This window comes from Odocoileus virginianus, chromosome 29 (genome assembly GCF_023699985.2).
Source record: "Odocoileus virginianus isolate 20LAN1187 ecotype Illinois chromosome 29, Ovbor_1.2, whole genome shotgun sequence".
NCBI lineage: Eukaryota > Metazoa > Chordata > Mammalia > Artiodactyla > Cervidae > Odocoileus > Odocoileus virginianus.
In genome coordinates, this window is record NC_069702.1 from 25,139,695 (window position 1) to 25,152,966 (window position 13,272).

A 13,272-nucleotide genomic window follows, 5' to 3' on the forward strand; every position below is an offset into this window, starting at 1 on the left:
CCACTCTTGATATTTAGTCAGTACATCTCACAATGCTTCCTGAAGAAGAGCTAGAGAAAGATTCATCTATGTGGCGTAAAAATAAATCTGGCATAAAGTTTATTCAATGACTTTTTAATGACTCTCCACCCTGTGTCAGGTACTGTGCTAAGTCCTGGAGATAAAAATGATGAATTTGTTAACATACAGTCTTTGCTCTCAAGGAACTCACAGTCTAATGGTAAAGAGACACAAAATAGAAAACTATAATATGGTGTTACAGTGATGAAAATGTTGACAAAAATTCAATTACTTATTAAGAAGAAAAAAAAAGTCTTTTTTTTTTTTTTTTTGAGCCAAAGTGAGGATTACAACCCAGGAAGCAGATTCTCAGAAAACTCTGAGTACTGTTCTGTCTCTTGAAGGCACAGTCATATATATTTTGGAGGCAAAGGATCATACATACATCAAAATGGCTAATTGGATTCTTGGCAAGGACTGATAGTCAATTCTAGGTTGTCTAATAGGACTTTGACAATTTTACTCTGTATGTACATTGTGCATGCCCATTGTTTAACGCTGAACTATAAATATAATCAATAGTTTCAAGTCATTTAAACATCATTGATTTAGGTGGACTTTTGAATATATATTGAGAGGCACAAGTGATTATTACTCTATAAATGACACAGAGCCCAATCAATATAGAAAGCCAACAGCAATAGCAAAGTCAGAAGCAAAAATTTAAGCGGTGAATCCTCAGGGCTTACTCATTTACCCAGAATTTCATTTAGACTAGAAAGGGGATTGTTCAATGAAGAAATCCTATTTTATGTGTGAGTCAGTAGATAGTTAAATTGGCAGACTAATCTGGTATGAAAGCACAATTTCAGTCTGAATTATAGAACAAGTTTCCCATTTCAAAACAGTTTTAAAAATCAAGAGCCATTTGATTTCGCAGCATCACTTTCCCATTATAGAAACTTCAGAATTGAGTAAATTAATCAAATGTAGTAAACAAATATGGTATATGCTAAAAGGGAAACATTTTATAGATTAGAGGAACATCTGAAGTCAGTGACGAGAATTATGAGGGGCCTGTTGTTGTCGTTTGGTCACTAAGTTGTATCCAACTCTTTGCAACCCCATTGACTGCAGCATGCCAAAAATTAAAAAAAAAATTTTTTTTTCTATCAGCCTTTTATTGACCAAGGAATTTGATGATAGATCCAACCATTGGTTAAATTGTCTTCAGTGACTATACTTTGTGACAACTTTTAAGAATTTTCCTTCCATTTGGATAGGAAGGATAGGATTTCCTTCCATCTCATCTTTTCCTTCCAAAAGGATAGCTAGAAATAAAACAGTAACTTTAACTTTTAGTCGAGAGTTAGATATTTGGTAAACAGTCAGCTGAACTAGTAAGATGGGTCTTACAAGCCTGGTCCAGATGCTTGGGTTAACTGTTTGCTACTGTTATCATCTTCTTCTCATCCTAGGCTTGGTGATTCTTGAATTAGTTGAAGTCAGGGGGTAGAAATAGGCTTGAAGTCCATTTGAGTGGAGGGGCCTTTTAAAAATGAGAGATGTGAAGGAATTCCCTAACCTTCCAGTGGTTAAGATTCAGTGCTTTCCCTTAAATTGTGCAAAACATACTGTTGCTATGATGTAACTGCATTTGGCCTAACCACTGCGAAAATTCATTCCACTGTAATGTCTTCACAATATTTAAAAGCAGAAGCACGTCAGTTAGGATTTTCTTCTGCATAAGGTTTTTTTGTAGTGTAATGTCTTAATCATAGTCTACCATCAAATATTTTAGGAGTATCTTTAATGTTTAGATAGTATATTAGCAGCATGCAATAATTACATCATAAGTTCTCAAGCAGAGGCAGTCTATTGCAAGGACCTTCTTTGCTGCCAGTTATCATAGGCTGTTTTAAGTTAGAAAACTGAATAGCAACACTGAATACTGTAGAAATGCACTTTGCTCAGTAATACTTGAGTTGTTGCAATATTTGATTATCCATTTGGTTGTTACAGAAAAATTCTTAACTGTAATTGATGGTTGTTGCCGTAATAGTATATTGCCTGTATTTCTACCTCTAGTAATGGGCTTTATGTGCTAGATTTTAATATCCTTGAGCCTGGGCAAGTGCACAAGTCTTTTTAAAAGAAACATGGTTTACTTGCACAAAACTGATCAGTTTTGAGAGATCGTAAATGCCCTTGAAGTGGTCTTTGTGGGTGTGAAACAAATGGTGAAAATTTGAATTGGTCCCTCTTATTATAGTATTGAAATTAAGTCTACTTAATTTATCAAGTCATGTTCATGCCCTGATTTTATATACTTGTATCTATCAATAAACATTGTGATACTTGAAAAAAAAAAAAAAGATTCAGTGCTTTCACTGCTGGGGCATGGGTTCGATCCCTGGTTGGAGAACTAAGATCCTGCAAGCCACACAGTGCAACCAAAGAAAATAAATAAAATGAGAGCTGTGAATCCATTAATGTCTTTCAGTCTAGCTGCATATGGATTAATTAATAATACCTGAAAAGGTTCTTGCCATCATGGCTACAAAGAATCTTTAATTTGGTGTCCTTTTCAATAAACAAAACCTTTGTATTGTAATCCATGATCCTTGAGGTTTTCATAACCTAGAAGCTTGCTGTAAAAAGAGTTGGTTACTATTTTTTAAGTGTCTCAATAAGGCTCTGTAAATAATGCAATAATATTCCTTTTGAACAGCTATGGGTGAAAGTTTCCAAAAATACTGTTTTTTCCGTAAAACCATTTTCTCGGATGCCCAATGGGATAAAAAATGTACATATTGGAGTAATGGCAAATGTGCTTCAATAGACATTATAAGGTTTTTTTGGGGAGGGGCATTTTATCAGGCCTAAACCATATTTGTGTGATGGAGTTAAAATTTTCCCTTTTTGTTGCTATACGGTATCTGTTTCTTTTCTTTCTTGGTGGATTCCTGAGCCTGTAGGAAGAAATCTTATTTCCTTTGCAGGGTTAATGGAGAGCAGTGAACATTCTCGAGGCTGGGCAGACCTGGTGTTTAAAGTTGCTTCTTTGACTGTAGTATCAGCGAACTGATTTGCTTTAGCTTCCACAGTGTCAGATTTGGAATGCCCTGGTGTTTTCATAATAGCTCACTGTTTTGGCAGTTGTATAAGAATGAAGAACTCTGCGACCTGTTTTCCATTTTTGGGGGGGAGTTGTGGGTTAAGCTTGGATGAAGGCAATTAGTTCAGCTTGTTGTGCTGACTTGCTGGTCAATAAGAGCTCTTTAGTTATGTCCCTTGTGGGCGATATTGCATAACCAGCTCAGTCCTGTCCTGTTCACCCCTTAAGTAGGATCCATTTGTAAATCAAGAAGATCAGCCTATCAATAGAAGCAGAAAGATAACCTGTTAACAAAACGCAGTTTGGTTGTTTTCTTCCTGTAGTACTGGAAACAAAACTGTAAGGTTAAGGTTATTATATAGAATCAAGATAGTATTAGGTACAGAAAACAACAGTACTTTGTAAGAAGTTAGGTGGCATACAAGAATGGTGCTAAATGTGGTGAGAGTTTAGAAGAGACTCAACTGAGGGTGCCACATCACTCGTTAAAGGAGGCCCCATTACCATTTCTCCAGTATCCTTATATAAGAGAGCCCTTGCTGAAATAGCTCACATTACAAGGCAGAAGTCCTTTTACTACTGAGTCTAAGTTTTGGAGCGTTAAAGCAAGTCATCTACAAGCATTTTTGTAGAAGTATCAGAGTGGGACAGTAGCTATCTGTAAATGACAAAAGACTTAAAAAGCATCATTAAAGACCTGATTATAATGTAGTCTTCAAGGAAATTTGGCTGTTTCTGTGACATGTGAAATGTTAAGATAATCACTCGAATTATGACTGACAACATACCAGGACACTTTGAATTTTAGGAACTTCCTATAATTTCTAGAACATTTATATTAATAATGTTTACCCATAGAATATAACTTAAGAAGGTTTATTGTTACTCATTTGACAATGTTTTCCATGTAATTTAGCAGACCAAATAAACTTGATTAGTTTAATACCTCTCTGAGATATTCAGGGGGTCCTTTGAAAGATCCCAAAGTCAGTTAGAGGTCAAAAAAACTTCCTTTAGAATTTGAGAAAGTTTGTCAAAGATATCAAAAGGTTTTAAATGTTTGGCAAGTAGGATCATAAGTTACTATGGACAATGTTTATTCATTTAACCAAAATAACCATAAAAGATTTCAAAGGCAAGTGCAGAAAGTTACTGGTAAAGAAATTTCACAATCTGTTATTAAAACCAGATTAACATTCAAGAAAACCTAGAGAAGAAACAAATTCTAGTTTTATCCTATTAAAAATAATCTAGAGAAAAAATGATCTAGACATTCATTGAATTTTCATCATTTAACTTATCAGACCTCTGAAGTTTCAAGTTGCCAAAAATATGGAGAAACTATCTTTAGGTAGACATACCATAAAACATAATTGTTCTTAAATAGTTTACTCAGAAATGTTTAATCTCATCTATCTCTTTCATTATTTGTGAAAATATCATCAGGCCATTAATTTTCTTGTTGACAATTTTATAACATAGATAAATAAGCTTATTGACTTTCAGTAAACCTATGTACAATGAAAGTATTGTATTTAAAGTTGTTGTACTTAACTTTACAGTGAAAGCCGCTCAGTCGCGTCCCACTCTTTACGACCCCATGGACTATACAGTCCATGGAATTCTCCAGGCCAGAATACTGGAGTGGGTAGCCTTTTCCTTCTCCAGGGGATCTTCCCAACCCAGGGATAAAACCTAGGTCTCCCATGTTGCAGGTAGATTCTTTACCAGCTGAGCCACAAGGGAAGCCCACTCAACTCTAAAAACATGTCTATATTAATTAAACTATCAGTTTAAACTTGCTTTTTTTTCCATCAAAGATCAATCCTAGATCACGTGATCCTTTAAAATTCTGAGTAATTCTAAGTTACATTTAGAAATATTTGATTTGTAAGCACACTTCTAAATCAATTAAATAAAGTTCTTTTACAAATTAACTTTAATAGCCCCATCCAGAGGTAGGGTTGTATTGTATTTATAACATATACACAATCATACATATATCCAGATAGACACAGACAGAGTCTGAGAGCTTTTTCGCTTGATTTTTAAAAAGCTTCCCACGCTCTTTTTTCCCCTTTGAGTTTTAAATTCTACATATTGAGCCAAGGCTGTGGTTTTAGGCAATGTGGGCTGTCTTTACATTTCAAGGACATGATAAGAGTTATAACTTTAAGCTTTCTCCTAGGATTAATTTTGTTCTCTTAGGGTCAGAATTTTGAAAAGATGTTTCATCAAGGAGGCTTTCTCTATAGTTTTGGAATGTTGGAGAGTCCCATCCTGGCCATTTAAGAGTTAAGTGCTTGCAAGCAGTGACTTTGTTCTAACTGTCCATGAAGCCAGCTGGGATTCTAGGAGTGACTGCCCATGGGAAGCTGCTTAGCCTTTGAAGGATGGTTTCTCACTATTCATTTGATAGCCTATTTCAGATATAATCTGAACAACTGAGGGCAATGTGATGGATCGAACGTGTGCTGCTTCCGACTCCCTAAGGAGTTACCCTTGGGTCCGTTCGACTCTCTTACAAGTCTGGGTTTCTCCCTCCAGCAGTCTGAAACTGCTGTGGGTGCTCAGAGCACTGGGTGATCAGCCTTATTGTGCCCTTGGTGAGCAGAATTTCCTTGATGATTCTAGTGGGATGCCCTGTAGGACCAGTATGCGTCACGAGAGTTGATTCTCAGACACTTCTGCCAGCTTCTCAGTCACCTGAAGACACATTATGGCTAGAAGAAGCAAAGTCCCTTTTCTTCAGAGCTGAGCAGATTCAGTTTCTCATTTCACCAGCAAACAATTTGTTCAGACCACATGAACATACTCTTTCCAATTTAAGCCAAAATTTTTAAAGAGGACAGCCAGCCCAGTTTACTCCAAAGTTCCTCCTAGGTGCCTGCCTAGGAATTTCCACTTAGGCCCCTGCCTAGGAAATAGACCGGTATCCCCTTAGGATTCCAAGTCCCAAGAGAAACAGCTTGAACAAAATTCAGGATGTCATTTAAAGCAATGATGTCTGGCTATCAGGAGAATTCACCAAAACACTTGAGGAATACTAAGAAATGGACAAGGCTTCATGGGCCCATGCTGGTACCAAGCGCTGGTTCAGGGTAGACTCTAGATGATGTCAGCTGCTGGGTGTCTCTGAAGCTTGCTAGCTACCCCAAGAAAATGTCAAGGAAAATTCAGTTATCAAGTTAAGATGGAAAAAAAATCATTTTATTTGAGCCAAACAGGATTATAAACCAGGAAGCAGCTTTTCCAAAAGCTCTAAGGACTTGCTCCACTTGTTAGAAGTCAAAGGCATGGTTATATCCATTTTAGAAACAAAGAATCATACATCAAAATGACATATTGATATTTTACATAAAGTTCAGCAAGGATACATAGTCCAGGTAAGCACATGATGCAAAGCAAGCTGGGAAAGAGTACTATTGATTTAAGAAGTTACACTGTACTAAGAAGACAGAAAAAGTATTGCTCTTGAAGGTTTAGCGGGCACGCCCACCTTTGAAGAGGTCTGGTTCTTGTGGAGGCACACTCCACAGCAGGGAGGAGAGGAGGAGACCCAAACCAACACAGAGAGAAGTTTGTATTCAGTTTTTCTTGTCCTGTCTTGAAATGTAAATTATATTTCATCAGAGATGTAACTGGGACATGCAGCAGTTCAGAGGAAGGGCATGTCAAACTGGCTTCTTTAAGGAAGATGATGCCTGAAGTGCATCTTTCCTCATTACGTAAGGAACGAGTAAAGTTAGTGAAGGGTCAGCCAGGAAGAACATACTCAGTAAAGGCAAAAACATCCTAGGGGGACTTCCCTGATGGTCCAGTGGCTAAGACTTTTCTCTCTCAATGCAGGGACACTGGATTCGATCCTGGTCAGGGAACTAGATGCCATGTGTCACAATTAAAGAACCTGCTTGCCACAATTTTTAAATAAAAGCTTCTTCAAAAAAAAAAAAATTGTAGGTAAGAACTGTGTTGAAGAAAGGAGAAAAGAAGGCTTTTGGGAAGATGAGTTGTATTTGCATTGCATGGAGTCTGAGGCACCCCAAAGTTTAGCAGGAAGCTGGGTTTGCAGGGCTGAAGTTTAGACTTAGTCTGAGATGGAGATGGAGATTTAAGAGGGAGGGAGTAATATTTGAAAATGTGAGTTGATTCAGTTATGTAGGAAGCATATACAGAGTGAGAGAGCAGACATTTGAGAGCAGAATACAAATAAAATTGACATTTAAGGGATGGATAGAGGAGCTCAAGAAGGAGAGAAAATAAATAACAATGAAATAAAATTCATATTTTATGGCAAGACAAGAGAAATTTCAACTAAAAAATTTTCCCTGCCCTTGACTTCCTCTCTCCCCACCCTGTGCATTGTATATCCGCAGTATGCATCAGCCAGACTTCCTCCATTAACAGGAATGCCTGCTCAACCAAAAGAGCAGCATTCTTCTAGCACCAACAAGACAACTCCTTAAAGATAATATTCCTTCATGAATCTGTAAGGGGCCACATGCCCAACCACTCTACACCTGCAGAGCTAGATTGTGTAAACTGTCTATAATATATCATTTGATGCACAGCCCTCTGTCTCAAAAAAACATGTAACAGTGCCTTGATTTCTCACCAGTGGAACAGTTTTCAGAGCTTTCTAAGTTTCCCTTCCCTGATTATAATCCTCAAATTTGGCTCAAATAAAATTTTCCAATTCTTTCTTAGAGTGACTGATTAATTTTTTGTCAACATACAAAAGAGTAGACTCATGGAGACCCATGGAGTAAAATTTAAATCAAGGCATGACTTATGAGATGATGGCCTTGCTATTCTGGCAAGGTCAGGGCTGAAAAGATGAAGCATTGGAGACATCAGCATAAAAAGTTTTGATCAATAGTGAGGGTGAAAAAGATGATGTTAAGAGGAATTAAGGAGAAGATAAGTGGTCTGCTCGGGAGAAGTCTGGATGAAAAGAAAAGAGAGGTCGGGATATAGCTTGAGGGATAGGGGAGGTCAAAGGATGGTGATGATGAACTGCTCTGAGATGAGACTTCGGTATGTTTTTAGACTGAAAAAGAGAAGCTAGTAGGAAGGATGAAGACATGGGAGAGATCTGAGATGACACACGGAAGGAGTTTTCAGGGGAAGGGCATCTCATGTGCCAGGGAGGTGGGGAGGAGGGTGCTATCCCATGACAGCTTGATATATGTTTTTATGATGTGGGAGACAAGGCTCATAGATAGTTTGTTCTACCTGAACTAATGTTCTACCCAAATCTCCCTGTTGCAGGTTCCCTCTTTTGTCAGCAAACAATTCACTCTCCCTTGGACCTGCTATCTGCGTCCTGCAGAAACATCGCACTTAAATTATGGGAAGCGGCATCTCAACCCAACACCATTTTGCTTTCCAGAATGCAGAGAAAGGTATGTGCTTCCTACCTTCAGACTAACTGTGGGGACCTCAGTGGAAGCCCTCATTGCACAGGGAGAGGCTTCTCAGGGTGGACAGGGAATCATTATATTGCTCCTCATGCTGACTCTTGAAAATCAGCTTCTCCTGGTGACCTGACCACAGGCTACTCAGCTGAATATCTTAGGGCTTGATGAACTATATTTAATAGAATTAAAATTTACTCAAGGAGTCAGTGTTACCCATTGGGGTTTACCCCAAACTCCACCTTTACAAGTGAAAGAAATAAGATTGGGCAGAAAGGGGATGAAAGAGCATTTCAGGTAGAGGGTACCAGGGTCATGACGTAGTGAGAAGAAAGGCATATTCAAGGAACAGAACGGTTGACATGAATGAGACAGAGGATGGTATGGCATGAGGCTGTGGAGGTGAGCAGAGCCCAGAAGATCACCCAGGAGCAGGTAGGATTTAAACTTTATTCTAAAGGCTTGACAAACCATTCAAAACATACATAAAAGATTTACATACATACAAGACTCTTCTGGCTTCCATGAAGAAGGGATTGTGGCAGGGATTGAAGTGGGTGGTATAAGAGTAGAAGGAAGAACAATTTAAAAGCTAAAGGTCCGTATAGTCAAAGCTGTGGTTTTTCCAATAGTCATATATGGATGTGAGAGTTGAACCATAAAGAAGGATGAGCACCAAAGAATTGATGCTTTCAAACTGTGGTGCCAGAGAAGACTCTTGAGAGTGCAAGGAAATCAAGCCAATCAATCCTAAAGGAAATCAACCCTGAATATTCATTGGAAGGACTGATGCTGAAGCTGAAGCTCCAGTAGTCTGGCCACCTGATGCGAAGAACTGACTCATTGGAAAAGACCCTGATGCCGGGAAAGATAGAAGGCGGGAGGAGAAGGGAACAACAGAGGATGAGATGGTGGGATGGCATCACCGACTCAGTGGACATGAGTTTGAGCAAGCTCCAGGATATGGTGAAGGAGAGAGAAGCCTGCTATACTGCAGTCCACGGGGTCACAAAGAGTTGGACACAACTAAGTGACTGAACAATAACAACAAAAGTCATCTAAGCAAGAGATGATATTGCCATGGCCCAGAGCTGGTGGCTATAGAGATGGGAGAGAAGAGGATGAATTCTCACAATACTCAGGAGGTGGAACGGACAGGATCCACCTGATTACATGTGTGGGGTTGGGGAGAAGGATGAATCAAGAGTGATGTCCGAGGTACTTCCTGGTAGTCCAGTGATTAAGAATCCCCCTGCCAATGCAGCCTGGAGAAGGGAATGGCAACCTACTCCAGTAATCTTGCCTGAAGAATCCCATGGACAGAGGAACTTGGAGGGCTACAGTCCATGGGGTCACAAAGAGTTGGACGCGACTGAGCAACTACATTTTTTTCTTCTTTCTTTCTTCTTTCTGCCAATGCAGGGGATGCAGCTTTGATCCCTGATTGAGGAACTAGGATTCCACATGCTACAGGGCAGCTAAGCCTGTGCACTGCAATGAAGATCCAGCACAGCAGTCAAAAAAACAAACAAGCAAAAAAAAAAATCAATTTGAGGAACAAAATAAAGTATTAGCAAAGAAAAGATTGACATTCAGGTTTCTAGATAGCATACCTGTGCTGTGCTTAGTCATGTCCAATTCTTTGCAGACCATGGACTGTGGCCTACCAGGCTCCCATGTCCATGGAATTTTCCAGGCAAGAATACTGGAGTGAGTTGCCATTTCCTTCTCCAGGGATCAAAACCACGTCTCTTTATCTTGGGATTCTTGCATTGGCAGGTGGATCCTTTACCACTGAGCTACCTGGGAAATCCAGTTTACCTGGGTAGGTGATAATGCCAATTTCTGACATAAAATTAATGGAGAACAACCAAGATCAGGTAGAATGAAAGTGATGATTTATACACATTGAGTTTGCAGTGCCCATGTAACATGTAGGTGGAAGTGCTGAGCAGACAGTTGCATATTCAGATCTGGTTTTTGGAGAGATCAGTGGAGATCCATGCCTTTGGAAGACGTCAGAGTATGGGTGATTGTTGAAGCCGTGGGGGTCACTGAAGTAGCCTAGAGTGGGAATAAAGACAGAGCAATGAAGGATTCTAGTACTTAAGCATCAGGTTGAAGAGAATGAGGCAACCAGAGATGTAGACGGAAGCAAGGGAAATAATGATAGCATCTTGTTTCTACGGGGCTTCCCAGGTGGTTCAGCTGGTAATAAATCTGCCTGCAATGTGGGAGACCTGGGTTCAATCCCTGGGTCAGGAAGATCCCCTGGAGAAGGGAATGGCTACCCACTCCAGTATTCTGGCCTGAAGAATTCCATGGACTGTATGCTCCATGGGGTCACAAAGAGTCAGACACAACTGAGCACCTTTCACTTTCACTTGTTACTGTGAGCTTAAGTATCTTTGTAAACTCATGGCCTCCTTTCTAGTTTGGCAACACATCCCAGGCTCATCTTGCACATTTTTGTCTCCAGATTAGAAATCACTATTTCTCCAGGGTTTGGGGTGTTCGCTACCAGGTTGGCCATTACTTCCTATGCTTTTTCAATGAACAGATCTGGAAAATATGCATTATTTTAATGGACAATTTATACTTAGGATCACAATACTTTGACCTAACAGCTTTGATATTCTATCTCCTTTCTCTTTATTAAAAATCTTTTCCCCCTAATGATACCAGTATGGTATTATTTACTTTGTCCTACAGTATATAAATCAGTATCAGAAATACAAGAACAGTACTATTACAACAATATGATTACTGAAAACTCCTTAAGACTTCTTTGCCTCAAAAAGACTTCTCCTTTTTGCCCTTTGAGTATATCCACTTAGGCATATATAATTCCTGAATTTTCAAGTCATTTGAAAGAACTTTCTACATGGTTATGCCATCAGTGCATACAAGGTTAGATTCGCTTGTTTAACATTTGCTTTTTAAACATTGATTTTTTTTTTGTTTTGATTTAAATTTGTTTTATAATTTTATAAAACATTTATACATTTCGCATTCCAATTATCTGGTGCTGCATAATCAACGGCCTCGAAACTTAGTGTCTTAAGACAACCATTTTATTCTGCTCGTGATTCTGTGGGTCAGGAATTTGCCAAGGGCCCAGCTTGATGGTTTGCCTGTGATCCTCAGGACAGCTGCAGCTGGAGGTTCAGCTTCCAGGATGGTTCTTCACCTGGACCTCTGTCTCCCCATGTGGATGCCTGGTCCTCAGTGTGGAATTTTCGCGGCCAGGTGTGTCTGTAACTTTTCCCATAGGATGTACTCTGCCCAAGGCTGAGGAAGGGAAACCCGAGCATCTTCTATTGCACTGTAGGGAACGGAAGATGGAGTAGAGGTCCTTAAACTATGCTATACCTCATGGCGGCCATCTCAATGAAAGGTAACCTGGGTTCTAGATGGAGGCTTGGGAGAGAAGACAGAGAGACACAGAGGTACTGCCCGCTTTCCCTGCCCCGAGCAGCCGAAGCGGAGCTGAGGTTCTGTCTAGTCGGCAGCGTTTGTCTTAAAATGCCTGAGGCAAGGAGTTAGCAAACATTTTCACGGAAACTTGGTGGCCGTGATGTTCCTCAGTGTTGCTCACACGTCAGCACAAGAGAGGATGATGCATGGAGCTTGTTAAACCTGCAGATTCCTGGGTTCCATGTAAGAGCCATAGTGAGGAGCACATGTCTGTGTGTTTGCCCTGAATTCCTAGAGTTACTTTAGGTAAGGACCACTTATTCTGGATGTTGCATTCACTATTCTGAATGGGGATTTACATAATTTAGTCTTTGTCACTTATTATTTTGTGAGTGCCTTTGGAACGTACTTAGTGTATGACTTTTTTTTTTCCTCGCGGAAGATCACATTCAGCTTTGCTTAAGTTCCTCTCAAGTTCTCTTTTCCCACTCACTATTGGATCTCCTCTTAGGGATATCAGCAAGAACTCCACAAGCTCTCTAATGCCAGCTAAATATATTAAATCAATCGGTCTGCTTTTCACGAGGTTGACCTGAATGAACCTGCCAGGTTTCCTTTGTAATCCAGCTTTATCCACAAAGGCTCCATTCATCCCCCCTGGGCACTTTCAGGCCCCGGAGTTTAAGGAGAGTCTAGTTACTCCTGTGGACAGCTGTCCTCTTCTCTGGCACAGTAGTTGACTGCAGTTCCTAAAGCTCAAAGAAAGAATGAAACCTCCTCAAGCCATCCTGCAGTACATGAGCACCCAGTACAGGTCTTAAGTCCACAGACTGCCCTTCAGATTAGATAGTCAGCACCATCCTGGATGTGAGGTGATGGGGATAGAAGCCACAGGGATAGAGTGAATATGGGGACAGCAACCACTGACTCCCACCTGACATGATAGTGTGTAGTGATGCGTGTGTGTATGTCTATTCCCCCCACTCATCATCTAGTTCATCTCCTTTTCCAGATGAGGACTCTGAGGCCCAGAAAGTTGACTGGACTGAGGCTACATAGCTGGTCAGGGCATTTCCAGGCTCAGAACCAGACTCCTGACATCCTGTCTATTGTTATGTTAGTCGCTCAGTCGTGTCCGACTCTGCAATCCCACAGACTGTAGCCCACCAGGCTCCTCTGTCCATGGAATTCTCCAGGCAAGAATATTGGAGTGGGTGACCATGCCCTTCTCCAGGGGATCTTCCCAACCCAAGGGTCAATCCCGGGTCTCCTGCATTGCAGGCAGATTCTTTACCATCTGAGCCAGCTGGTATCAAAATA

General features: G+C 40.1%; 1 protein-coding gene across 3 annotated transcripts in view; it reads left to right on the top strand.

Annotated features, from left to right (window-relative positions):
• PPEF2 (protein phosphatase with EF-hand domain 2) overlaps nt 1–13,272 on the top strand; it is a 44,645-nt gene that overhangs the window by 1,891 nt on the left and 29,482 nt on the right. For all 3 annotated transcript variants that reach the window (XM_070458283.1, XM_020904147.2, XM_070458282.1), the window contains one exon: nt 8,390–8,523. In XM_070458283.1, the coding sequence (XP_070314384.1) occupies nt 8,469–8,523 (55 nt within the window). In that variant the 5' untranslated portion in view covers nt 8,390–8,468. The remainder of the gene's footprint in view (nt 1–8,389; nt 8,524–13,272) is intronic.